General features: G+C 43.4%; 1 protein-coding gene across 4 annotated transcripts in view; it reads right to left on the reverse strand.

Moving 5' to 3' along the window:
* PLEKHM3 (pleckstrin homology domain containing M3) overlaps positions 1-26,110 on the reverse strand; it is a 183,872-nt gene that overhangs the window by 50,438 nt on the left and 107,324 nt on the right. The window contains exon 7 of one of the 4 annotated variants that reach the window (XM_044241456.1): positions 13,102-13,184. The exons of 2 other annotated variants lie outside the window; for them this stretch is intronic. In XM_044241456.1, coding sequence (XP_044097391.1) covers positions 13,182-13,184 — 3 coding nt within the window. In that variant the 3' untranslated portion in view covers positions 13,102-13,181. Of the gene's footprint in view, positions 1-13,101; positions 13,188-26,110 lie in introns of those variants that run through there. One more of the 4 variants, XM_044241455.1, reaches the window with a different exon arrangement.

Below are 26,110 nucleotides of genomic sequence, written 5' to 3' on the forward strand. Positions count from 1 at the left end.
TCTCCACTGAGCATGGGGCCCAACATGGGGCTCCATCTCACAACCTTGAGATCATGACCTGAGCCGAAACCAAGAGTTGGACGCTTAACTGTCTGAGCCACCCAGGCTCCCCCAACTGGCATTTCTTTAATGAAAACCCCTTGAAACTTCTTCAGCCCCTACAAGGTAAGTTCTCAACTCCTTAGCATGCCCTCCAAGGTCTTCCCACAAGCTAGGTACATCCTGTCTTTCCAAGCTTGCTTCTAGTTTCTATCTACTGGGCATCCATCTCCTGCTCTCACAATGCCAACCTACCTTGTCATTCCCTGAAAAAGTTTTGCTCTTAATAACTACTATTTATTGCTACATCATGTATGAATTCTTTTTTTTTTTTTTTTAAAGATTTTATTTATTTGACAGAGAGAGATCACAAGTAGAGAGGCAGGCAGAGAGAGGAGCGGAAGCAGTCTCCCTGTTGAGCAGAGAGAATCCGATGCGGGGCTTGATCCCAGAACCTTGAGATCATGACCTGAGCCGAAGGCAGAGGCTTTAACCCACTGAGTCACCCAGGTGCCCCATCATGTAAGAATTCTTGATGTTTTCTATATTTACCTCCAGTTCTTACTGCAACTGCCCCAAATAAGTAGTAGGCTACTCATTTTACAGTTAAGTAAATGGAGACAGATTCAGGGTCTTGTCTTGTGGTCAGAGAGCCCATGTGCACGAAAGCTGGAGTCTGAACTCCAGCCTTATGATTTCAGGGCCTTGTCCTGCTCTCCTATGTGGCCAAATGTCCCCTAGTTTCTAGGGCATTTTTGATTCTAGCTACCACTTGACCCCATCTTGCTCTGCTGCCTTAAACGGATGTCAACAGATCACTTGTTAAGGAGGTTAATGCTTCATTTCCACTTCGGGCCTTTCCAAGTGCATTCAACCTTTGCATCCTAAAAGCTGAAATGGAATATTTCTGGAATATTCCTACTGCAGGCCCCAGGGCCAAACAGTTAAATGGCAACTCTGCCCAAACAGAAGGGCAAGTCTGTGACCAGATGAGGTTGTGGTTTCATGGCATGGGCCTAGAGGGCAGAGGAGCTGCTGCCAGTTAAACACCACATACACTTCAGCAAAGCCTCCAGGGGACATGTGACTCATGAACTCCCGGGACATGTACAATTCCTGAGGGATGAGCTAGTCAGCTTTCCAAACATGAGGACAATGGAGGATGGATTCTGTGGGCAGCCAGAAAGGCCAGACTGGGCAATTTTTGAACTGATCTTGAAAAGCATTTTGTCATTGGAATAGCTAACATTCTTGTTGATTATGTAGAATAAAAAATACTGAAGCATTTGAACATTTGGTACATGTTCAGCCCCTCTGTACCTCAAAAATGAATATTAATGTGCAGTCTGGAAAAGTCTCCTAACTTGACAGGAAGTGGCCGACTCTGCAACTGTCTCCTGACAAGGCCTGGCAGCATTTGCTGGGAACATTCAATCATACTTGTATTTAAGATGATAAAAGAAGGTAATTCTTTTTTTTAAAGAAAATATTTGTTTATTTTCGGGAGGGAGGGGCAGAGGGATAGGGAGAAAGGGGCTCTCAAGCAGACTCCGTGCTGAGCATGGAGCCTGGTGCCGGGCTCGCTCTCACTACCTTGAGATCACAACCTGAGCAGAAACCAAGGGCTGGACACTTAACTGACTGGTGCCACCCAGGTGTCCTTAAAATAAGTTAATTCTTTAGCTGATTAATCTTACATAAATTTAAACTCCATGTGTTTCTTTTCAAGTCCAGAGCTAAGAATTCTCACTGTTAAGAAAAACTACAAAAATTCAACTTGGAATCAGTACAATTATTAAAGTAATTTAAAAAGTAAATGGAGTTGACAAGTTAATTCCAAAGTTGATCTGGAGGTAAGTAAGTAAGTAAGACATGCATAAGTAAGACAATTTTGTGAAACAAGAATATGAGGATATATTTGTGCTATTAGATAGGAAAATATCATAAAATTCACATGACTGATACTGGCGATTAGGCTTGCTACTGAGGAAACAGGAGTCATTGCTCAGAAACAGACCCCAGGACACACATGTAATTAGATTACGAAGAATGTGGTATCAAAAGTCAGAATGGAAAGGACAGACTATTCAAAAAGGAGCTGACATGACTGCTTAACCATTTTGGGGGGAAAAAACCCTTATAACCTCACTTATAGCATGAATAAAAATAAATCCAGAAACATTAAGTTATTAAATGTAAAAAATTATTTTAATAGATAAGAAAATGCAAATTATTTGATTCTGAAAGGCTTTGTGGGAATTAAAGCCACAGAAAAGCATCACAAAAGGGGAAAGTGGACAGACCTGAACTCATAAAAGTTGAAAACTTATTTTTATCAAAACATCATATATAAAATCCAAAGGCAAACAACCAAACTAGGAAAAAATGACACCTAATGTATAAAGAACTCATGCAATCAAACTGAAAAAATAGCCTGTCCCAAATGGACAAAAGATGTAATCATTTTTTTTTTTTTTTGGCTAAGATTTTATTTATTTATTTAACATACAGCGAGAGAAGGAACACAAGCAGGGGGAGTGGGAGAGGGCGAAGCAGGCTTCTTGCGGAGCAGGGAGCCTGACGCGGGACTCAATCCCAGGACCCAGGGATCGTCACCTGAGAAGAAGGCAAGTGCTTAACAACTGAGCCACCCAGGCATCCCAAAATGTAATCATTTTTTAAAATGTAGTAATAAACATACTAAAAAAGTTTAGCTTCCCAAATAATAATAAAAAAATAGATATGCAAAGTCAAATAATGATGAGGAACCTTTTTTTGGCCTCTAAAATTATCAAAGATCGGTGCACACGTGGCGTGTGTGTGTGTGTGTGTGTGTGTAAAATAACAATGGCTGGGGCACCTGTATGTGCCTTAGCTAGTTAAGCGGCTGCCTTTGGCTTGGGTCATGATCCTGGGGGTCTTGGGATTGAGCCCTGCATAGGGAAATCCCTGCTCAGTGGGGGGCCTGCTTCTCCTCCCTTTCCCTCTTTTTCAAAAATAAATAAATAAATCTTAAAACAATAAAATAACAGTGGCTAATGCTGAGGGGCGAACTTCCCATGTTAGCAGGTATTGATCTAGTAAACTATATCCAGAGCTTTTAAAAAGTTCAAACCCTGACCATAATAATTCCTCTTCTGAATTTATCTTAATCAGAAGCTAAATGATTTTATACAAGAATGTATATCTTAGTGTTATTTATAATACAAAATTGGAAACCCCTAAATATCCAATAAAAAGGAAAAGGCATTAAGCTACAGCAATGGAATCTTCTACAAGACAAAAGAGTTAGTGCCTCTGAAGATTATTTAAGTTAAAGCAAGATTAAAATTTATATACTGTAAAGAATGAGCTATGTTTTATACCTAATACATGCATAAAAAAGAACTAGCCAGATGTATATGTAATTATTAACCGTAGTGGTGGGCTAATAGTAATTAGTGATAGCAGTAGCAGTAGCTCACCTTGGCTAGGTAAGTGATCTCATTTAACCCTCACATCACTGTGAGATCTTTTGTCCCCTCACTGCATGTGAGGATGCTGAGCAGTGGACCTGGGACCCAAACTCTGGTCTGCCAAGGGCTGGGATCTCAACCTCTCGGCCCTGCTGCCTGATGGTTACCTTCTCCCTGGTAACTGTACTTCCAGATTCTGTGACATGAGTATACTTTAATAATCTGGGGGAAAACAAAACTGTTAAAAAAGTGAATTGGGGCCAAGAAGCCATTGGAAGTCTAGTGTTCTATCCTGTGACGGCCCGTGGTATGGGAGACTGTGCCACCAGTGCGCCCTCCCACTCCTGCCCTTGGCTCTGAGTTCTCTCTCTTCAATTTCCTATCTGTTTCTCCTGCTGCTCTTTCCAGCGTACATCCTGGAGTCACTTGGTGGGAAGCCCTTGGTGCATGGTGATGCCATCCCGGGGCTGGTCTGGCCTACTCCTTTTCTTTCCTCTGCCTCTCTCTTTTCCTTCCCTTCTGCCTACCCTTAGACTTCCTAGCAGCCCCTGGGAATAAGCCTGGTTCAAAGTTCTGGTTTAACAAAACAAAACAGGGCATCCTGGGGTTAACTCGGCCTTTCACAGTTCTATGATTAAATTGCATTTTTCGGTGGTTCTGCCTTTAAACTCAAACTCTTTTAAAGAGAAATTTAAGGAGAGCAAAACATAGGAAACAGTGCCAAATGCCAATAACATATTTTAGTCGTTTGGGGAATGGGCAGCTTTAGCAACCGCAAATTCCCACTTATGCAAGGGCTACTTGAGCTTTTTTCTTTATTGCTTAGTGACAGAAGCCTGGCTTTAGACCATGGTCAGAGTTGTTCTCCCTTGTTTTCTTTGTCTCTCTTCCTCTGAAAACAGTTATAAAAAGCCTGAGTTATCACAATGAGAGTTGCCTAAGCCTAAAGCTCTAATCAAATAACAAAAATCATTTTCCATTGATGCAGTTAGTTTAGAGGAAAAGGCAGATCTGAGTCTGTCTTGGTACCTGTTATACCTGCCCAACAAGTTGTCCTTATTGAACCCTGCACTCTAAGCTTGGGAGGCTTCACACACGTGACTTCACCACCAGCTGGCAAGGCTTTGGTACCATGTGCTTGGATAGGTGTTCCGTCTCCTTTCTCCCAAAGAAAGTGATGAAAGGGGAAGATATGAATATTGTTTTCTGATTATGCTGTCCCAGACCATAGCTGGCACAATATAAAATGGAAAGATATCCTGAGAGTTCCCTTTTGTGACTATCAGGGACTATGAACCCAAACATTAGAGTCCAATGTCATCAGAGTTAGATTATGGTGTGGCCCAGCCAGTGCCAGGACATGGAACTGGTAAGTTGTACTATACTTGGTCACCAAATAAATTGGAAATAAGGTGCCAGTGAGCTCATGTTTCCATAGCTACTCCTTAAATTATTGGCAAATGTGAACTAGTCCCTCTAGAGAATAAGTAGATAGCAATGGAAATTTTAAGAAACTTTTTAAAGAAGATTTTATTGATTTATTTGACAGAGAGACACAGCAAGAGAGGGAACACAAGCAGGGGGAGTGGGAGAAGGAGAAGCAGGCCTCCCACCAGGCAGGGAGCCTGATGCGGGGCTTGATCCCAGGACCCTGGGATCATGACCTGAACCGAAGGCAGACACTTAACAACTGAGCCACCCAGGCGTCCCAAGAACCTTCTTTATGTATTAAGTACTGAGCATTTTGGTGGTAAGCACACGTACAGAGAAACTGTAAGCTAGGGAAAGCATCCTGGAATGAAGCAGCTTGCAGTCATCTGAGCAATCAATTAATATGGGTGTAAGATACTCGTTTCATTGCATAAAAGTCTGTCAACTGATTCTGTAAAAATTGCAAATAAAACTAAGAATTAAACAGTTGGAAAAAGATACAAATATCCTCAAAAAAATACTAGCCGGTAGCACCTGGGTGGCTCAGTCGGCTAAGCGTCTGACTTTTGATTTTGGCTCAGGTCGTGATCTGAGGGTTGTGAGATCAAGTCCTGTGTTGGACACTGTGCTGGGAGTGGAGCCTGCTTAAGAGTCTCTCACTCTGCCTCCCTCCCCACACCGTGCTCTCTCTCAAAACAAAACCAAACAATAACAACAAAAAACCTAGCCAACTGAATCTAGCAACATATAAAAAGAATTAAAAACTGGGGCACCTGGGTGGCTCAGTGGGTTAAAGCCTCTGCCTTCGGCTCAGGTTATGATCCCAGGGTTCTAGGATCGAGCCCCACATCGGGCTCTCTGCTCAGTGGGGAGCCTGCTTCCCCCCCCCCCTCTGCCTGCCTCTCTGCCTACTTGTGATCTCTGTCTGCCAGATAAATAAATAAATAAAATCTTTAAAAAACAAAACAAAAACAAAAAAACCAACCTATGAGCAGTTGGGATTCATCCCAGAAATACAAGGTTGGTTTAACATCTAAAAATCAAACGATGTAACAGACCATATTAATAGAATAAAGGACAAAACCAACATGATCATCTCAGTAGATGTCCCCCCCCCAAAAAAAAGAAAAAAAAAGCATTAGACAAAATCCAACATCTCTCTGTGATAAAAAGTATTTGATAGACTAAGAAAAGAAGGGAACTTCAACAGATACAGGCTATCCATGAAAAAACTCAGTCAAAAGTACATTTAATGATGAAAGATCAAACATTTTATACTTAAGATCAGGAACCAGACAAGGATGTCTGTTCTCAACACAGCAATTCAACATTTTACTGAAGGTTCTAGCTAGGTCAACTGGGCAAGAAAAAGAAAAGCTGATAATGATGACAAGATTTGGAATACGAAAAATTGAAAACATTTTTCTGAGATGAAAGCCAAAAAAAAAAAAGTATATTTTAATCAAGACTTTGTAATTATATCCATGTATGTTGCTTTTACTCTTGGAGAGGCTGTGACTAACATGAACAAGTTCAGAGTTCTGGAAACATTTATCAGGAATCCCATTCCAAATAAGGTAAAAAGGTAGTGCTAGTGTTAGAGCATGTAATAAATACTTCATTTCAAAAGAGAGAAGTATAATGTATTTTTATTGATAATGAGTTTCTCTCCCTTTTCCCCTATCTACTAAATATATTAAATACTCTGAGTACATACTCAAAGCACGTTGAAAGAGTACCAATGAGTAAGATGCCAGGATATTAGGCTGCTTAGGCATCCACATATTTCAGTCTGGCCCTGCTTTCTGCAGGTACTCTGGGTCATGGCTACTCCCAAGTGGAAAAAAGAGGACATTAGTCTGATGGATCTGGTCCAAGTCTCCTTGTATTGGATCATGAAAGACTCCATATGGATATGGGACTTAGCATCAGACCAGAAGAAACCATTGCCCTCTGCTGCTGAAACTGAGGTCATTGGGCACATGAAGATGAGAATCTGGCTGTCTTTCCATAACAATTCTTTAAGGTACAAGGAAAGCCATGTAAGGGACAGGGCTACTCTGACATCTTAAGGGTTCGTGAAGTAAAAACATGAAAGCCAGTAATAGTCACCAAGTCTACAGAGTGATCCAGAGGCCTCGAACTGTCTCAGGTCTGAGAGCTCTCTAACTAGTTTGTTTTCTTCCTTAGAACATTGACTATGGCAGCTATCATGTTGATTTGGGGTTGCTGGCCAATGCTGGCTTTGAACTTGCCAGATCTCCCCTGGCTAACTCAGACCTATCCTGACAAATCATCTTAAATTTTGCGGGAGTCTTTGAACTTTGCTTCTTGTCTGTGCTTTAGCCTTACAATTAACCCTTCCAACTCTAGTCTCCTTGACATTGGGCATTTGTGGCCTCCTCTCCCTTTTACAACTCTTTCTGCATCTCCAAATGGCTTCCTTCTAGATCAGCTCTGAAATCTCAGGGTAAAATAATGTGTTGGTCAAAGCACGATAAGAAAAAACAGAAAAATGACTTTTCTTCTTAAATATGTCCAAGATTTTTAGCTTCTCCAATCTCCCGAGTCCCAGAAACAACAGCAGCAACATTAAAGAAAAACAAACAAAAAAACCAATGACTATTCAAGTTATTTCTCAGTTGTGCTCTGAACTTTCCACTTTGGAAGTGCAAAATGAAATAAACATTTTAGCAAATATAAGTATTTCAGTGGACTGGGTGCTCATACTAACTATTTCAGAGAGCTCTCATCTTTGAAAAACTATTTTATTAATAATAAAATAAAGACTGCACTGCAGTCTTGATACGAAAACTATAAACCCGAGAATAGACACGAGTGAAGCAAAATCTCTTTAATAATTTCCCTGAAGAAAATGCTTGAAATGCCCTTTAGAACGAGCTTGGCATGATTCCATATCACCCTTCCTGAAGTATTCGAGACTGCTGGGCAATGAAGAGGAATCCTACCATGAATGGGGACTGAGCAATGGCACCCAAATTTCATGTTTTCTGGATCAGCACCACTTTTTTTTAAAAGTCTCGAATTTTTACTTCTTCTAAATAAGGATTTTAAAGACAAACCCTCTATTGACTATCACTATCAAGGGATTTTAAAACTAAAAATGTAGATATAGTATGATTTCAGAAAAAAAAATTTTAGCCTATATGGTGGTATTAAAAATACCCCATATTATATTATTTTTTTCCTTTCTGTATGATCTAGTGAAAGCAAACCCCACCCCCAGATGAGCCCTCAAATCCATAGAGGGAAGGTGGGGATCTTTTTGATAAGAGCGAAGGAATCTCTCAATGTTTGCCAGAGCCACTGCTTTAAAGTTAACTTCAAAATAGAAGAATCAGGACAGTGTTTCCCAAACTTCAGTCATGTGAAAACACTTTCACAAACGTTGTCATAGCTGCATCCCACCTGCGATGTTTACTTAATGCTTTGTTTAGATGGAGTCATTTGTTGACTCAAGTAAGTTTATTTAAAAATGAAGGCCTTATATGAATACCATAAATGGAAACCAGTATCCCTTGCCATAAAATGAAGATAACACAACTGGCTGGAAGACGCTGAGCCTCCTGCCAACTCTGTTTAAAAAAAAAAAAAAAAAATCAGCAAGTGTTAAGGGTTCAAGTCACAGCAGCACCAGAATAAATCTTTGTTTAATTTAACCTCGACAGAAAGAGAATTGAAGGGAATAATTTTCGCATAATGCAATTAAATGTCATTTAATGCCATGTCCATGTACTGTCTGAAGCATCTCTTGTACCAATCAATATCGTTTTGGTAGAAATTCCACGGAATTAGAGGTGTCCTTGCACAGTAATTAAAAGCACTGGTTAACCTGGTCCTCCTGAGTTCAAACTTTGAGACTTTTCCATGTACTAACTGGTGACTTGGAGCAAGTTATTAACCTGCTCTGCCCAAGGTTTTCATCTAAGAAATGGGCTTAACCATAATACCCACTTCACAGGCTGGTTGTGAGGGTCAAATGACGAGATACGTGTAAAGCTGGCAGAACTGTAAATAGTACAGTACATGCTCAAAAATGTTATTTTTTTTTTTTAAGATTTTATTTACTTATTTATTTGACAGAGATCTCAAGTAGGTGGAGAGGGAGGCAGAGAGAGAGAGGAGGAAGCAGGTTTCCTGGGGAGCAGAGAGCCCAATGCGGGGCTCGATCCCAGGACCCTGGGACCATGACCTGAGCCGAAGGCAGAGGCTTTAACTCACTGAGCCACCCAGGCGCCCCAAAATATTGTTCTTAATATCTCACACTTTGAGGAATGCCAAATAAGGATACTGAAGGCCTATATTAAGTTGTATCAGAAATATAGTAATATAGCAACACATTTCTGGAGAGGCAGAGAGCTAGGGAATAAGAATGACCATTCTTTAGTAATTTGGATTAAAAGAATAACTCCGTACACACGCATCTATGGTAATTTATTGCTTATTTGGCTTGTTTCCTTCCATGCCCCATTTTCTTGGCCAAGAGCACTGCTGTGATATATTTTTGCCTTTAAGGCATAGTACACAATGCCTTTGACACAGAAAGGTCACGCCATACGAAAGGCTTTCAGGATCTTAACTGTAAGTTGCTACTTAGGTAAACAAGGTCACCTAAATATATGAGGCTTTTAATTATGAAATCATTGTCCCCTCTATTTGGTGTAAACAATAGAATTAACATAGGATTTAACCCTCAGAGAGGCTACATGTTATGATTTAATTCGTATTGCGAAATAGAGTGAGGGAAGACTTACTCATCAGTAAATCATCAAATAAATAAGCTAACATCAAAAAGCAGTCATTCTAGGGGGCTCCGGAGATGGATTAGTTGGTCCTGAACAAGAAAGACATATATTAACATATCCTAAGCTGTTGCCTTTCATGTGTTTCATCCCTTTTGTCCCTGGAACTATATTTAGTACAGAGGGAACAACAGTGCTGCCAGGGCAGTCGAGTAGAAAGAGAGGGTATTAATTTAGTAGCTCTTGGTCAAGGTTAGGTAGGGCAAGAGATAGTGGACAAGTACACGTTGAGTTTGTTAAACTACAAGATAAGGTCATTTGGAAATTTATAGTAATCTCCAGACCCTGTGTTGGGTCTACCTTGATGGTGGCCTCATTTACAAGGATCTGGATTTAAAAAATACCTGTCTGCTTCAGTCCCTGTCCACTTCCCAGGGAGGAACCGTTTCTTCCATCTCTAGGACCTGCTTCTTGATAACGCCTTTATTGCCCCTTCCTCCTCTCCATTCAGCTGTTTCTTCCTCCAGTGCCCCAAGTTGAACGCGTCAGGTTTTTCCTTTTGCTGTCATCATCCCCCAGTTGTGAGTGGCCTCCCTTTGCTCTACAGACCTTGGGATTGTTAGGTTTCTTCTGATCAGGCCAAGTCCTCATCCTCCTTTCTTCCGCTTTTTCGGAGGGTTGCTTGGCTTTTCTATTGAATTCTGCATCAAATGTTAACTATTCCTTCTTAAAAATGTTATCTGTCCTTTTCCACTTCTCTCTTCCCACACTGTCGAGGACAATTTTTGTAAATTCCTTCACTCTACTTTTATTATGTCTGTAAGCAATAGAATGTTCCAGATGCTGGAAGTGGAATGAAGTCACATCTTCTAATCTCCCCTCGTACCTTTCCCCTAGGACCTAGTCCTTTTAGAAAGCTTGGCTTGAGTACTTTAGGGGAGACCATGAAGAGCAGAATAAACTCCGCTGCAATACAGTAAATTCCTTCCCCCTTCGTTTACTGAGTTTGCACGGGTCTGGGTGTCTAATCGAAAAGTACCCAGGGGCACCGAGCTGCCTCAATGGTGGAGCATGCAACTCTTGAACTTGGAGTTGTGGGTTCAAGCCCCGCACGAGGTGTGGAGATTACTTAAAAAATAAAATCTTTTTTTCCTTCCTTCCTCCCCCCTCCTTTTTTTTTTTTTTTTTTTTTTAAAAGAGTGCCCAGGGTTGGAGCTCATTAAACTTAACTACTAGCAGTGGCTCTAACTTTCAGTGAGTTCTACACCTTATCTATAAATGGTCTCTATGTTCTGGAAATGAGCTATTTGATACAATGATCTGAATGGCTCATTTATGAAAATACAGTAGTGTCCTAGAAACGTCACTTTACCGTCAAAATAAGGAGCACAATTTCCACAGATATTCAGGCAGAGTCTGCAGCATGCCAGGTGGAATTCAAGCGCTAGGGTTACTAGGGAACAACTTGGGCAAGGCCCGGCTCTTCTGGAGCAATGACTTCCTGTAAGTATTTAAAGGCCAAGGAAAATGATCGCCATTGTACTGGTCAAGGAAACCAGGTTAAAGCCACCCTATTAAGAAGGTCCTTGGTGGATATGCCACTGTGTTAACAAAAGCTCCACCTCCCTGAACTAGGATACACATTTAAGAGTGGGCAGGTTTAAAAAAAAAAAAATCCTAACCCAACCCAAAAGATAATGGGAATCATCTGTTCTGTTCTCATGTGCAAACCTATAATTTATGGAAAGATGGGAAAGAGAAAGTCCCTGAGGAGACCAGGCCAAGTTCTGTGGTGAAAATGCAACTGTATTCAAAGCTCAGACTGGAAGAGGCGGGTGGAGAGGAGCAAGAAGCCGCAGTAAAAATAACATGGCTGCAGGCAGTCCGCTCCCTTTCTTCTCCGTTTTCGACGCCATTCCTGGACCATTCCTGGGCCAAGCTGCCTTCCTCCCTTGCCCCTGCCACCCCAGCCCTTCCCCATTCATAGGTTATTAATTTTTCCTCTGTGTTTTTCATTCATTTTTAAAGAATTCCAAACTAGCTGTAGTAATCACAATTGTCACAGGTAATGTCAGCAGCATAAATTATAGGGCATCTTGGGAAGCAGGGAGTTAACATCACATGAGAATATGTATTAATGAAATGGGAGTCACCAGGAATTTTCGAATTATGAAAAGGAGACCATTTCCCTAAATATATGACCATGTATAATATATATTTGTACACACTTACATATAAAGTAATTTACCACCAAGAATATGCTGTAAGACCTGATAGTAGAAAAGGCTAACATTCTTAAATGCAATGTTACTGGCAGTATCATTCCGCCAAACTCAGATTTTTTAGTTTTATCTCAATATCATGATAGCTACATGTTGTCTTTTTTGATACTTCTGTTGGCTGTTATCACTTTCACTTTAGAAACCACATTATAAAGCTATGAGTACTAATAAATCAACCATTTTACTTTTTTATTTTTAGAGCGAGGGAGAAAAATTTTTTTTTTTAAGATTTTATTTATGTATTTGACAGACAGAAATCACAAGTAGGCAGAGAGGCAGGCACAGAGAGAGAGGAGAAAGCAGGCTCCCTGCTGAGCAGAGAGCCGATGTGGGGCTCGATCCCAGGACTCTGGGATCATGACCTGAGCCGAAGGCAGAGGCTTTAACCCACTGAGCCACCCAGGCGCCCCGAGGGAGAAAATCTTAAGCAGGCTCCACACCCAGCTCGTGAGTCCAGTGCGGGGCTTGATCTCACAGCCCTGGGATCACTGCCTGGGCTGAAATCAAGAGTCAGACTCTTAACTGACTGAGTCACTCAGGTGCCCTCAACTGCTATTTTAAATGTATTTTTTTAAATGCCAGTATTGGGGCGCCTGGGTGGCTCAGTAAGTTAAGCCTCTGCCTTCGGCTCAGGTCATGATCCCAGGGTCCTGGGATCGAGCCCCGCATGGGGCAGAGCTAGGCAGGGAGCCTGCTTCTCTCTCCCTCTGCCTGCCTCTCTGCCTACGTGTGATCTCTGTCTGCCAAATAAATAAATAAAAGATAAAATACCAGTATTAGTGGTTTCTGCTGGGCCATTTGAAACGGCATTTTTATTACACTATTTAATATGCTCACATACTTCAATAAAAGTTCAATATATATGTTTTTGGTTGGCTCCCTTATCAGCCATGGAAGGTAAATTATTGTCCACGTCAGAGACGGAGAAACTGGGGTCATCTAAACTAGAAAAGATTGGTGGAAGTAGTGGGAAGAGGATGTGAAATATACATCAAATTGTCCAGGCAGGGAATTTTCTTTCTTTCTTTCTTTCTTTAAGATTTTATTAATTTGTCAGAGAACGAGAGACCACACAACTAGGGGGAGCGGCAAGCAGAGGGCTACGCAGGGAGCCCGACGTGAAGCTCGACCCCAATGTCCTGGGATCACGATCTGAGCCATCCAGGTGCCCTCCTTTCGGTTTCTAATGTCTGTTGAAGTGTTCTTACTCTTCACTGCTAGAATAAAACAGAGAAAGAAAGCACCCCGGACAGGGTGCGTGATAAAGCCTCACTCCAGTGTGTAAATCAACTGAATTTTGTTAATATGACTGAGGGACTAACAATCGCACCCCCAGATACTCACTAACCGCCAGCCGTTCCTCAGAACACTTGATGTATCTGGGACTCCTTTAATCTCACAATCTTATGTGGGGAAATACTTTAATAATCCCCACTTTACAGATAAGGAAACTGAGGCATAACAAGTTTAAGTTATTTGCTCAAGGTCACACAGCAGGTAAGGGGAGTGGCTAAGATACAAGCCAGGCTCTTTGGCGCCAGATTCCACGCCCTCAACCATTACAGTAGTACACTGCCTTTCAAAGCACAGGCTTCAGTCCTCCAAACTCAGGACTAACCAATCCTAAAGAGAAACAAAAGATCAATTTAGTGAGCTCTTCAGTTCACAAATGCTCACGTATGCAGTAACACAGCTTGAATTAATGCACAGCCCCTTTTGAGCCCATTCTCATCCTTGTCTTCCTCCTCCTGTAACTGATTCATTCATTCACTCTTTATTTATTGGGCACTTCCTCTTGCCCAGGTATTGTTTTCAGTAGTGGAGTCCAGGATGAATCAAGACTTGCATTCAAGGTTGAATTTTTCCACTTATGGACTGTTTTTATTTTCATTTATTTAAGTGAGCACTACACCCAACATGGGGCTTGACCTCACAACCGTGAGATCAACAGCTGCATGCTCTACCGAGCCAGCCAGGTACCCCTTGTGGATTATTTTTAAAAGTCGTTACAAGCAGGCCTAAGAACAAAGTCAGGTAACATGTTGTTGGGGGGTGTACAGCAGAGTCTTGGCAAGAATCTTACAATTGCACTCCCTCTGCTCCCAGCCTGGGAACTGGGCAGGCACCTCCATATCCTGGGTGGGAGGGGTTGCTCATTTTCTCCTAAATATATTTCCTGTCCACTCAGACGACCCCGTCAGCACTCTGCCCACCTGGAATGTGTGTCTTGTCTTACACATATTTTGAATCCACCATATCACAGCGCATAGTACCGAGCACTTAACAAATACTTAGAAGGTCATGAAACGCAGTCCAAGTCAAGAAGTGCTGGTGCTTTCCTGTGGTGCTCATAATCATGGTTTTTGAAAGAGGCTAGCATTCTTTTTATTGTGGTAAATATAACATCATTTTTAGGTCTATCTCCTAATTCCTTTTGATTGGTTATACTTCACTGATTTCAGCTTCTCCTCCACTGGTAACCATTTCATGGGTAATAAAATCACAACTGAGGCAACTGGTCGGTTTTCCAAAATAGCATATCTGGCCTCATTAGCACCTTGGGAAGAGATGACTTTAGTCCTTGCGGTGTCCCCCCTCCCCGCCCTTGATGGATTCAGAAGCTTGTTCCAAGGTCTGAAGTTTCTTTGCCTTCCTCATCTTAAGCAGCTGAAGCAACTGGTCTCCCCTCCCCTTTCATTATCCCCTTCTGTCCACCCCACCAGTGGGGTGGAGACTCACAGCTTATAAGTGTGCTGAAGAAAACCCCAGAGGCAGAAACGAGAATAACTTGCTCGTGCTAACAAAACAAACCAGAATACACAGTAGGGGCCAAGACCTCACAGTAGCTGAGTTCCAAATCTTTCCTTATCCCGAGGAGACAGACTGCCGGCCTCTATTCTAAGCTCAGGCAGTGTGGCTTAAGCAAACTCCTAGAAGGAATTCAAGCCTCAAGATCCATTTTCAGCTTCTCCCAGATCCCCATGTGCCTTTTTATCCTCACTCCATCTTGTCCAGCCAAACGTGAAAGCTTGTGTAAAGACCATTACATGTCTCACTTTGAAAGGACTTGAATGCCCTTATGAACTAGCTTCTGGCTAAAATCTTTAGTCCCAAGGAGACACAGAAAGCAGAAGCCAGTTGGAAAACAAAAAGAGTTGTTATCTTTATGTCAAATTAAACTCAGATCTGCTTAATATCTTGGCCAACTTATGCCACAACTATCTTGGCCCTTTCCGCTACCCCAAAGCCTTTTGTGGCCAAAATGTACCATTGTGCTGCTGTTTGACGCTGTGCCAGCAGCCTTCTGTGCCAAAGCCAAGGAACACCCTTCCTTCTTTGGGTTGTGGGGTAGCAGGGGAGGGTTTCTAATTTCTTTTGTGACCACTGACTAAGAGCTGAGCGGTCAACAATTTGGTAAATTATATACACACCTAAAATGTCAGCTGCATCAGATTTTTGTTCTCTATTCTTCCAGTAGCTGAAAGGAACCTTTAGGCTGAAGGCAATTCTAGAAGAGTTAGGTTTTCTAACCACAATCTGTGGGAGGGATGCTAGCAGAATTCCAGGCACACAGGATCTTGAGCAGCAAAGAATCATTGATAAGGACATATGCCAATGATTTAAACCAATGCCAAGGAATGGGAATTAGCCAGTTATGGACACACAAGTGCATACATACACACACACGAGGAGGAAAAGATAGAAGCTCTACCACAAAAGCACAGGTTAGCCATAGCTATGGATCTAGAATATGCTAAGTCCAAACTTTTAAAAAACAAAACAAAACAAAAAGCAAATTCATAGTGTCATAAGTCTGTATGTAATTAGTATGCTTTCTCTTTGGGACTGTAATATATTCTGTGTGTTATCCAGTTCTTTGTTCTGGAATTTTGCTGTTTTTGATGACTACTGGTCACTGGGCTGGAAAGAACAAAAATATTTTGACCACCATGGCAGCGGTTAAAACTGACCTGTAGAAATTTTAGGGCCTATGGACTATTTGGGGGAATCTGGGGAGGAAGCTGGGTCTGACCACTACGATTGCAGCATCTGTATGGACTCTCCTGGGCACTACTCTGAGGCTAGTAATGGGTGCATTTACATAGTTTTGTTCCCCTCTTTGCCTTCTATTCCCTCCTACCCAGTGGTAAGACCTGGTGGAGCTTCAGCAGTGGTACGGCTTGGCCTTGCTGTCAGGTGGGTCTGGTACCAGGATGCTTCCGGAAATCATGTTAGTGCTTGTGGGAAATAGTACAACGGGGTGGTTCAGAGTGTGTGTCCATTGGAGAAGGGGTCCTTCAACTGCAGGGGTAATCAAGCAGCTGGTCGTAGTTGTTATTCTTTGATTTGATAAGTCTGAAATGTTTCATACAAAACTGACACAAAAGAGGAAATGTGTTAGAATAGGGCAGCTTGGGTTTGAATTTCAGCGCCTCCACTTTATTAGCTAGATGACTTTAGGCAAGTTCCCCTCATGTGTACAGGATGGGTAATAATAGTACCTATGTCAGAGGGCAACTGGGATTAAACGAGATAATCCATGTAGATTTAGAACACAGTCCGGCCTAAAGTAAGCGCTCTGTAATAAAAGTCACATTTTTTGAACATGTAATAAAAAATAGCCATGATTAATTAGTACAATGTTCTCATTTTATAAAGACTAAGCACCAGAGATATGTAACTTGGTAAAGGATGAACTATGGTCACCCTGGGTCGGAGGTTTTCCCTGTCCTCCGTCCTTGACCAAGTGCATGAAATGAAAGGCCCCTTGCTCTCAGTGAGTCTGGTCCCCAACAACTCTGGGGTGAAGCAAGCGGACTGAGAGTCCTGGCCCTTTCTCTCTCCTTCTGTCTGTCCGATGATCAGTCCCTGCCCCCCAGCTGGCAACCGGCAGAGACAGGAGAAAGAGATGAAACCCAAATCCATTGTTTTACTACCTGGGATTGCCTAGACCTTTTCTCTGCACCCTGACCTCTGCTCCAGCTGAGAATCCATTCAATAGCATCCTTCCCCAGATTCCCTTTTTCTTTCTCACAAGCCTTCCCTTTTGACGCCCAATTCTTCCACTGTCCATTACCTGACTCTACCTGTAGCCCGGACACACACGTCGATATCCAGTTCACCAGATTACCTGACTGGTGTGCGCATTTTAGGAGCAAAGTCACTAGATGGCATATTACCTTCTGCACATTTTTACTGGCCAACTTTTGTGTGCTGGGCACTACTGTGCCACGAGATGTTAAGGTATTAGAAAGTTAATTTCTTTAAGGGCTATATACAATTAGTATATTTCACTTGTTTTGTAGGCTGTCCTTCAGATCCTATTTGTGAAAAATGCTTAAGACTGCTACTTAAGGATCTTTCGCAAATAGAAATCTTGACATTTATCTCTTGGAACTGAAGGAGCAGGTATCTAGCTTTCATTCCAGGTTTCTTGCGATGCCCAGAGCCCAGTTGTGAAAACTGGCAAGGAAGTCCCAGAAAGTAGATAGGTAAATGTAGAGTGGCTCCTACAATTTAATCACTTCTCAAGGATCCATGCAACTAGGGTCCCAGAGCTGGGAGGGGCTGTAAAAATTGTTTAATTCAACCTTTCCCTTCACAAATAAGGAAAGTTAGGGCTCCAGAAATAAAGAAGTAAAGAGCATGAGATCCTCTTGCGAACAGATTTGTGCAAAGCCAACGCTGGAGGAAAAAAGCGGTCTAAGTTCAATGTCCTGTGTGAAATTGTTATTTAAAGATGCCCTATATCGTTAATACATGGGTTATAACAGGGTTGAGAATAATCCCTTCAGGGGTTAAAAATCCATTAAAAAAAAAAAAACAACTTATTTTTGTAAAGCCATAAGAAGGGACAGGGATGGGGATATTTTCGGAGTTAAGCTGTGTTTCCACTCCTAAGATTTAATGGAACACATGCATCCAGGGAGATGCATGGAATTTAAACACAATTCAACATCAGTTAATTCTAAGAGTAAAGGTCCTTCAGCCCGCTCTCTTCCACCTGCACGTTAAAGGAAGCTAGAAAGCCAATTACACTCACAGCAGGGCCTCTCTCCGACTGCAAAGGAAGAATGTACTGCAAATTCTCCGTGTGCTTTACAAGCTAGTAAAACTATAATTGCAGGTGGGAAAGAAACATGGGTTCTCTTTGTTTCTGCCAACAGCTCAGTCTGGTAAGCTCCACCCTTCTATAGCTACAGAAACAGTGTGGACTCAGTATTTTTTAAGCTCAAAAAATGTACGTTCTATGATTCTACAAAACTTAAAGAATGCATTTTGTTAAAATTGACAAGATAATCTGTGTACAGCCCACCAAAACGGCACGCAGTCTTCCAAGAGACAGGTGCTGAAGGTGCCTACCTTTGGGGAAGCCAAAATTCAGCTTCTGGTTCATGTGCTAAAGGCCTCTTAGCAAGACCAAAGAAAGCTGGTGAGGCTAGACCAGCATGAGATTCTGACTTGTTCTATCTAGTCCAGCCCTCTAGGGAGGTCTCACTGCCTGGCCAGGAAAGGAGTGGGGGTGGGAGGCTCTGGAAGAGTAGTTCCCCTGTGGGGCCACTAGGGAGGTCCTGTCTAGGACCACCCTGGAGGCAGGAGGAAGCCCACCCAGGGTTCCTCTGCTTTCCCTATCAAGGTGCTGGTCCATGCAGTGACTGGATAGCTGCCGCTACAGCAGGACCCATGGCTGAGTGCCCATTCAGGATCAGAGAGGCTAAACAGGTAGAGTAAACAGGACTTCTGTGTGGTGGCTGCCTTCTGGTGTCCACAGATGTGGTGACTTGGTACCGCCCAAGAAAGCCACAGCAAGCCATTTACGAAAGGTCGCCATCTCCTAGCCAGCGCTAACCCCAGCACTTGTGCCACTAGTGAAGCTGGTCGCTCCTAAGCTCTGTGTGTCCGTGTTCTAAGGGCTTTACATGTCTTCACTCCTCTAAGCCTCGGAGCAACTTTTGGGGGAAGGTACTATCATTATCCCTGACTTTGGAGATGAAGCGCTTCTTGAGCTATGAAGAGGAGGGACATGTCCAAGGTCAACTAGGGAGTCTGGAGAGAGCTGGCATTCGAATGCGGGCAGCCGGGCTCCAAGTAAATCACCCTGTACCACCCAGCCCCTCTGCAGTGCCCAACATCGGGTATCATCCCCCTTTTGGAGACCTTTTCTCCAGGCAGAAACTTCATTCTCCGGTGGCCTCACACTGGCCTGCTGGTCTCCTAAAGGCTCCTGAGAGCCATCTTAATTCTGATTTCTATTTAATTTTCCACCTCACAAAGCAGTGCCAGAGAGAGGGAGTCTGGTGATACCTTTTGAATATGATTTATGAACCAACAGCCGAGGAAATGGAGGGCCTCCTTGCTGCCCCCTGACCTTTGTCTTCGGCCTTCCTAATGTTTGCATTGCTGCCCTGACCCTGCAAAGTGACCTGGAATAGCTCGCCTGTTTCCTTGTGTGTGTCTACTTTCAGAGCCCAGCTGTCAGCCTGTGCAAGTCTGTCAGTTAGCATCTCAAGGGTTTAGGATGGGGTCTGGAGCCTTTTGAGAAGCACAATCTAACACCAACCTCCAAATTCCTTCTCGTAATTGAGCATTCATTAGTTTTGACGGAACAAAAGCAGGCATTCTCTATTATAAAGCAGAGGTCAAAACCAGTGGCTGTGTTTTGCTTGGCCTGCAGAGTGTTTAAATATTGAGAAATTTCACATAAAAATACGGATTTCCGGCTTCTCTTGGAAAATGAAAGAGATGACAACTCTGGGGCTACTGGAAAACAGCTGTCCCCTTCAGAGGGGGATGCTCTCTAGTTTCTCATCACGACCTGAAGTCTCCAGTTGGGCCTGCGTCGGGCAAGGATGCCGCTTGCCTATCCCCTGCAGCAACCCTGTTCGAAAGCCATATGGGTCTCCTTTAAACGCAGAATGGCATGGTTAGGCTGCCCCTGCAATGTGCTTGGCATACCAGTACAGAACCGGGAGAGAATGTTCTCAGAGGGCAGGCGCTTTAATCCTGGCCCCGGCCCTGGCACGGTAAGTGCCTAGTACATAATATACCATTTATCACTTGCTTCTTGTATGGACAGATGAATGAATGGCTCTCGGGAAAGAAGTGAATTTCTGAGTGACAAGAAACCTGTTCAACAGCTAACAGAAGTCCAGGCTTATTAATGCTTCAGCAGCTTTCTGAGTGACTCGTACTGCTCCCTGTACCTTTCCTTGATTTGTTGGGCTATAAAGATCTCCCCTGCTGTCAAAACCGATTTTAATCTTGTTTAAAATTCCCGGAGCAAATGTGTTGATGGTTCACTAGGATTTAGCCAGAAAGTTAAAAACAAACAATAACAGAGGCTGCCCCAGTTAGCCTTCTAATTTTACCTCAGAAAGATGGGGGCAATATCACTTGAAACGCAGCAAGTTCCAAATGTCGACCAAAGTGCAGGCCACGGTCCCATGCAGCCAACGGTGTGGTCAAAGACACGCGCGCTAATGCTGTCTTGGGAGTCTGCCACACTGCTCCAGCTCTGCAGCAACATCAAGTGAATGGACTTTGTGGAAATGCTAGAAACCTCCTTAGCCTTCAACACCTGGCTAGACAGCCTTCTCATGATCCCTCTGGGCCCTCGAGGACCAACTACAAATGTGGCAGAGTGGATGGCATCAGGGGGGGCCTCAGGGGTAAAATCCTGCTGGATGTCTTTAGGTTGAGCACAGTCGTGGGCGGCCTCTACCAGAAGTTCTTGGCACAAAGACAAAGTACAAAGAGTTTGACCGTAACCAGGAAGAATCACTAGTCTTTTTCTGAGAAAATGAGCTCCCTCAACTTCAGGGCCAGCATAGCTCTGGGCACCCAGTGTGTACTTCATTAACATCTGAATGAATGAATAGGGAGGGGACACCCAGCCAAGCCTCCGGTGACTGAGAATTTGACTGAGAATTTGGCTCGTGTTTCAGGAGCACAGGTGGGATAGAAAAATTATAAACTCCACACTCTGTGTAGCTCTAGCCTGGAGACTCCTTCACAGATTTTTTCCCTCACATTCATTTCTGAAGAAAGTGATTCCATCATACTCATTCCACAAATGTTTGTTGAGACCATTTATCAAAATAATCCTGAAGCATGCAGACAGAGCGTTCTTCAAAAATGTCAAAGTCAGTCATGAAAACTTCTTCCTGCTTTCTTCCATGACAGAAACACTGTAGATTAGGTCGTTGCTGGGTTTGAAACTACCAAGGCCTAAAAGTTCTCTTCCCATTCTCTTCCCTCCATTTCTGCCCATAGGGGCTCACATTTCAACTTAGATACAGCCTCTAGGAAACCTTCTAACAGCTGAGTTACTTGTGTTCCAGTAACCACTGTTGCACAACAATGTACCCCAAACCTAGTGGTGTAAAACAATCATTTTCTTCTCAGATTCAGTGGGTCAGAAGTTCAGGCAGGATGTAGTAGAGATGGCTTTGCTCTGCTCTGTTCCTGTTGCCTCGGCTGAGAAGACTTTCAGCTACAGGTGGGAATCCTTTGAAAGTATCTTCACTTCATGCCTAGTGGTTGATGATGGCTGTTGGCCTCTCCTCTGGTCTCTGTGTATGGGCTGGTTTGGGTTCCCTTAAAGCATGGTGGCTGTTTCCAAGTGTGAACAGCCCGGCTGAAGCTGACCCAGCCTCGGAAGCCACATAGCATCCTGGCATCGCTTCCATGGTGACAAGCCCAGCCAAATTCAGAGAAAGGGAACACAGACACCACCTCTCGATGGGAGGAATGTCAGAGTCACGATGCAAGGAGGGCATGCGGGATGGGAGATGCTGCGCAGCCGTCTTTGCATACTATGACTTATTTCAAATGTGAGAGAATGTGGCAGAAGTGATGGCTCATTGACCTGCGAGGCAAAGACCCAGCCTGGCTTTCACGGGCTCAGATTGCTCACAAGGCAGCCTGTGGCAACGCCCAGGTGAGGAGAAGCAGAGGCCTCTCACCAACAGCCAGCACCAACTGGCCACTGTGGAAGTAACTCATCTTGGAAGCAGATCCTTCAGCCCGAGTTAGGGCTTCTTCCAATGACTGTAGCCCCAAACAGGATCTGGACTACAACCTCCTAACAGAGTCCAAGCCCAAAATGCCCAGTTAAACTGCTCCCAAATTCCTGATCCACAGAAACCACGGGAAAAAAGGGTTTACTTTTGTTTACTGAGTTTTGGGGTAATCTGTTATACAGGGACACATAAGCACAGACTTATGCCCCACTGAGCAACCACCGGTGTGACAGCTACTTCTCTGACCACGTGGCAGCTTAGCTTTGCTGCCGGTCCATTCTTGTCTGTTCCTAGGGACTAACAACATTTGTGTGTGAACTGGCAGGCTGCGGGGCTGGGCAGGGAGGGTCTAATTCCACCAACGGTAAAATGGATACTAACTTCACTCTATGTCTCTGAAAGTAGGCCCTTGCCTAGTTAGTATTCTAGCTGCATTTTTATAAATGGGAAACAACAACAATAATACGATGCCCAAATCAACAACAACCAAAAAACCTGGATGGTTGGAAGCCCGAGTAGAAGCAGGGCCAGGAAACTGGATTCCAGGAAAGTGATTTCAGCACGGACTGAGCCCCAACCAGCTCTGCGGCTGCTTCCTCATCTATTATCGTGGTGTCGACGCTTCAGGGGCTCCCCTATGACTTCTGAAATCCCATCTCAATCAAGCTCTTTCTCAACTAGAGCATGAGAGTCTCCATCCAGTACTTACAACACACGGTCCTCTTTCTGGCCTGGGTTCCCAAGAAGAGCAAAACATTGCCTTTAGCTACCCCCAGTTTCTGCCACAGCCCTCGCCCTGCCCACCTTCCCCCATGCTTTACTGTGTCTGCAGACCAGGTGTGTGAACGTAGCCGGGTGCGGTGCCTGCGTCTGCAGACAGAGTGTTCTCGGAGCAGACAAAGACTAACCAGCTGGCATAAAGAGCAATCTGTACCACCACCTTGTTAAGCACCTGCTTGACTAACTGGCCCCGTCACCAAAACACCAGAAAACCAGTAGTCAAGACTCCAAAGACTGAAGGCCTCCTGCCAAGGAGTCAGAAGAGCTGGGTTCCAGCCCAGGCACTTAGCAGCAGTTGCCCCTACCCCTTCCCCTGGGACCTGAACCCCCCCGGAGGACTGAGCACGAGGCCTCAACTATTCCGCAGCTGCTCAATATACACCTCTCCAGAGAAACCTCGACTTTCCATTTGCTCTGGTGCCGGCCTGCCAGTTCTTCAAAGAAGAACGTTCAATTCCTTTCCTTTATCCCTGAAACACACGCTCACTTTTGAAAAATCTGCTTATTTAAAAGGCATGATTTGTGCCCCCCCCCCCAATAACTCATGGGCCTCTTTTCTAACTCACTGATAAGAACAGCTCTGGCTAAAGTAGCTAAAAGAGATTTAGTGAGGTTTTAATGGAGGCCTCATTCCTACCTTGCTCCAGATTACCTCAGAAGTTTCTGAAGGCAGTGACGGCCGCGCAGGACACAGGCCCGGGCCACGGAACAACACAGGCAAGCTGTCACACTTTGTTTTTCTGCTTGTTAAGTCCGAATGCTCCTAATTAGTTACCCTGCCCACTAACGCCTGGCTGGACAATGGCGCAGGGACCAGGGGTGCTGAGAGGCTATGAATACAAGTTCCTCGGGCTGCTGAGGCTTGGAGACCGGTGACTGGGTTGTGGGCACTGAGGCGCTGTGTTCCTGTGGACTGTGGATTCAGAGATGTCAGCCTCGTGTGAATAAAGGTCATCACCTGTTGCTTCTTCGGTGAAAGGGCAGCTGTGCTGGGTGCCCACTTAGGCTCGGCCTTTGTGTGCGGACTCTCTGAATAGCGCCCACAGAGAATAACTTTCTCTGATTGTTTGCTTGGTGGGGCAGGGCTGTGCAAAATTGCTCACATATTTCCTCAAAGAAGAATTCAGCAAAGTCTGTTTTTAAAAAGTGGCCTTGACGTCTCCTAAGCATTGCCTTTTGGCGACTGAATTCACTAGCTAGAAAACTAGCTAGATAATCTTCATGGTGGGGCCACCATTTGTGTCGTTTTTTTTCCCGGTGCCCATTTTGATAAATGTGTAGGTCACAGAGATGACAACTTCTAAGTCCTATGCGTGTGAGGGACTAGTGAAAAAATGAACTGAAAAGTTGGCCAGCTGTTCAGTACTATTTAGTGTTCGGGAAGTTTGCAACAATGAACAACATGACATTATCCCAATATATAATAAGTGTAGATCTTTAGTTTTAGAATTCTGTGCATTGTTTTACCCAGAAGCTCTTCTAATGTTTTTTTTAGGGGCTAACATTAAATTAGTTTGTTTTTCTTGGGGACAAAGTGTGCTAATAACTTTGGGACAGTGTATGTATTCATCCATACACTGAATGTTTACATGCCCAGTTGCTACGTGTTTACTGCTTTGGCATAGAACTTGCAGTTCAGACCATTCTAGGCAACTCTAGAAAGGTGGTATGCATTTGATTTACTTCTCTCTTTCTCTATGGCTCTTGAGTGCTATGGGGCCTTCTCTACTGGCATTCTTCCCACTTCACATCTCGTAAGTACACCAAATTCCAGACTGTTTCATCTTCTTTCATCATCACGTCTGTTGAAATTTATCTCCCCATGAATACCATCCTGTGCTTCTAACTTATTAATAAGACAAGAGAATTTGTGCCAAAATAATTTATTCTTCTCAGGTAGTATTTTATATTAACTGGAATCTAAATGCCTTAGCTGGAAGGTAAGGTCTAGTTTGGAAATTTAGGGCCCGGAGGAGGTGACTGTCCCACAAGATGGTGTGGTAGGCGGTAGGCGGTGGAGGGGGCGTCTAGGAGGGGCTACTCAAAGCAGCTGCCTCACCCATGGGACCATCCAGTATCCTTTCTCATGAATCACACACGAATGGAATCATTCAGTGCTTAGCTTACATATGCCCCAAAGGGGAGTAACACCAGAAGATTTAGTCATTAGAATACATTTTAGGTTTTGTCACAAGAGCACAGGTAGCCAAAACTAAGAAGTTAAATCTGACCTTTCCTTTCAGTAAGTAGAAGGAACTTGAGAAGAATTCTCCTATCACTTACATAGTCTGAGGAATGAACGGTTAAACCAGAGTTCTGATTTGCTCCTTAAGAGCAACTATGACCTTTTGAACATTTAACTTACATATACTAATGTATTCTACTAGTACAATGTGGAATTTTCTTATCAGCGATATAAGTAAGGAGATGGTTTGTCACATACGTCACAGGGAAAGGAGAGCGCTAATACAGAAAGCTAGTGTAGTCAGAGTTACCGTACTGTTCCTACTGTCCCATTGGGGTTATCTTTTTTATTGTATTCCTATCTTAAAGTCTTCTCATGGATTTGTGATTAATGCTGGATAGATAGAAAATAACAAGACACAAATTCTTTTGTACTTCCCCCTCCTGAAGTATCAAAGCAGGAGAAAGCTTATAAAAAGTGCCTCAGTTTCCCCATTCAAAACATGCCATTCATTCACAGATGTTTAGTCCTTGTCTACCACATCCTTTAGAAAGAACTGCTCTGTCAGTTACAAAACAAAACATTGCATTCTCACCTCCTCCTCCAGAAAGTTTCTGCTTATGATTTTATTTTATAAAAATTCAGTATATTACATTAGATTTACATTCAAAGATCATGAATTGGTAAGATTTTCTAACAGTATCTACTTGCTGAACAGAAATTCACCTGAAATTCTAAACTGAAGAAATGACAGGCTCAAGTCTGTCCCCCTCTGAACTCCTAGGACATGGAGAGCCTCTGCTGACACCTTTTGCCTTCTTTGGACCCGCTACGAGGCAGAAGGAGTACTTGGTTCTGTCTTAGGTGTTACATGTTATAATGCTGCCAACTGATGAAAGGCAATGACTCTGTTGTTCAACTACTACCTTTACGAAGAGCTAGTAAAACCCAGCAAGCAACTTAATGACCGGTGAAATAAAAAGACAATTAGGGACTCGGCACCAGCATCAGCTACAAATTTTGCCCATCACTGGTGCTCCCTGGCTAATGGCAGGCAACTACAGCTCCCAGAACAACAGGAGGCAGTTCCTTTTGCTAAGCATCGTCTACTATTTGTTTCCTTGCATCCAAGTGGACAAAAGCAAAGGAGAAG

This window comes from Neovison vison, chromosome 3 (genome assembly GCF_020171115.1).
Source record: "Neovison vison isolate M4711 chromosome 3, ASM_NN_V1, whole genome shotgun sequence".
NCBI classification, from domain to species: domain Eukaryota; kingdom Metazoa; phylum Chordata; class Mammalia; order Carnivora; family Mustelidae; genus Neogale; species Neogale vison.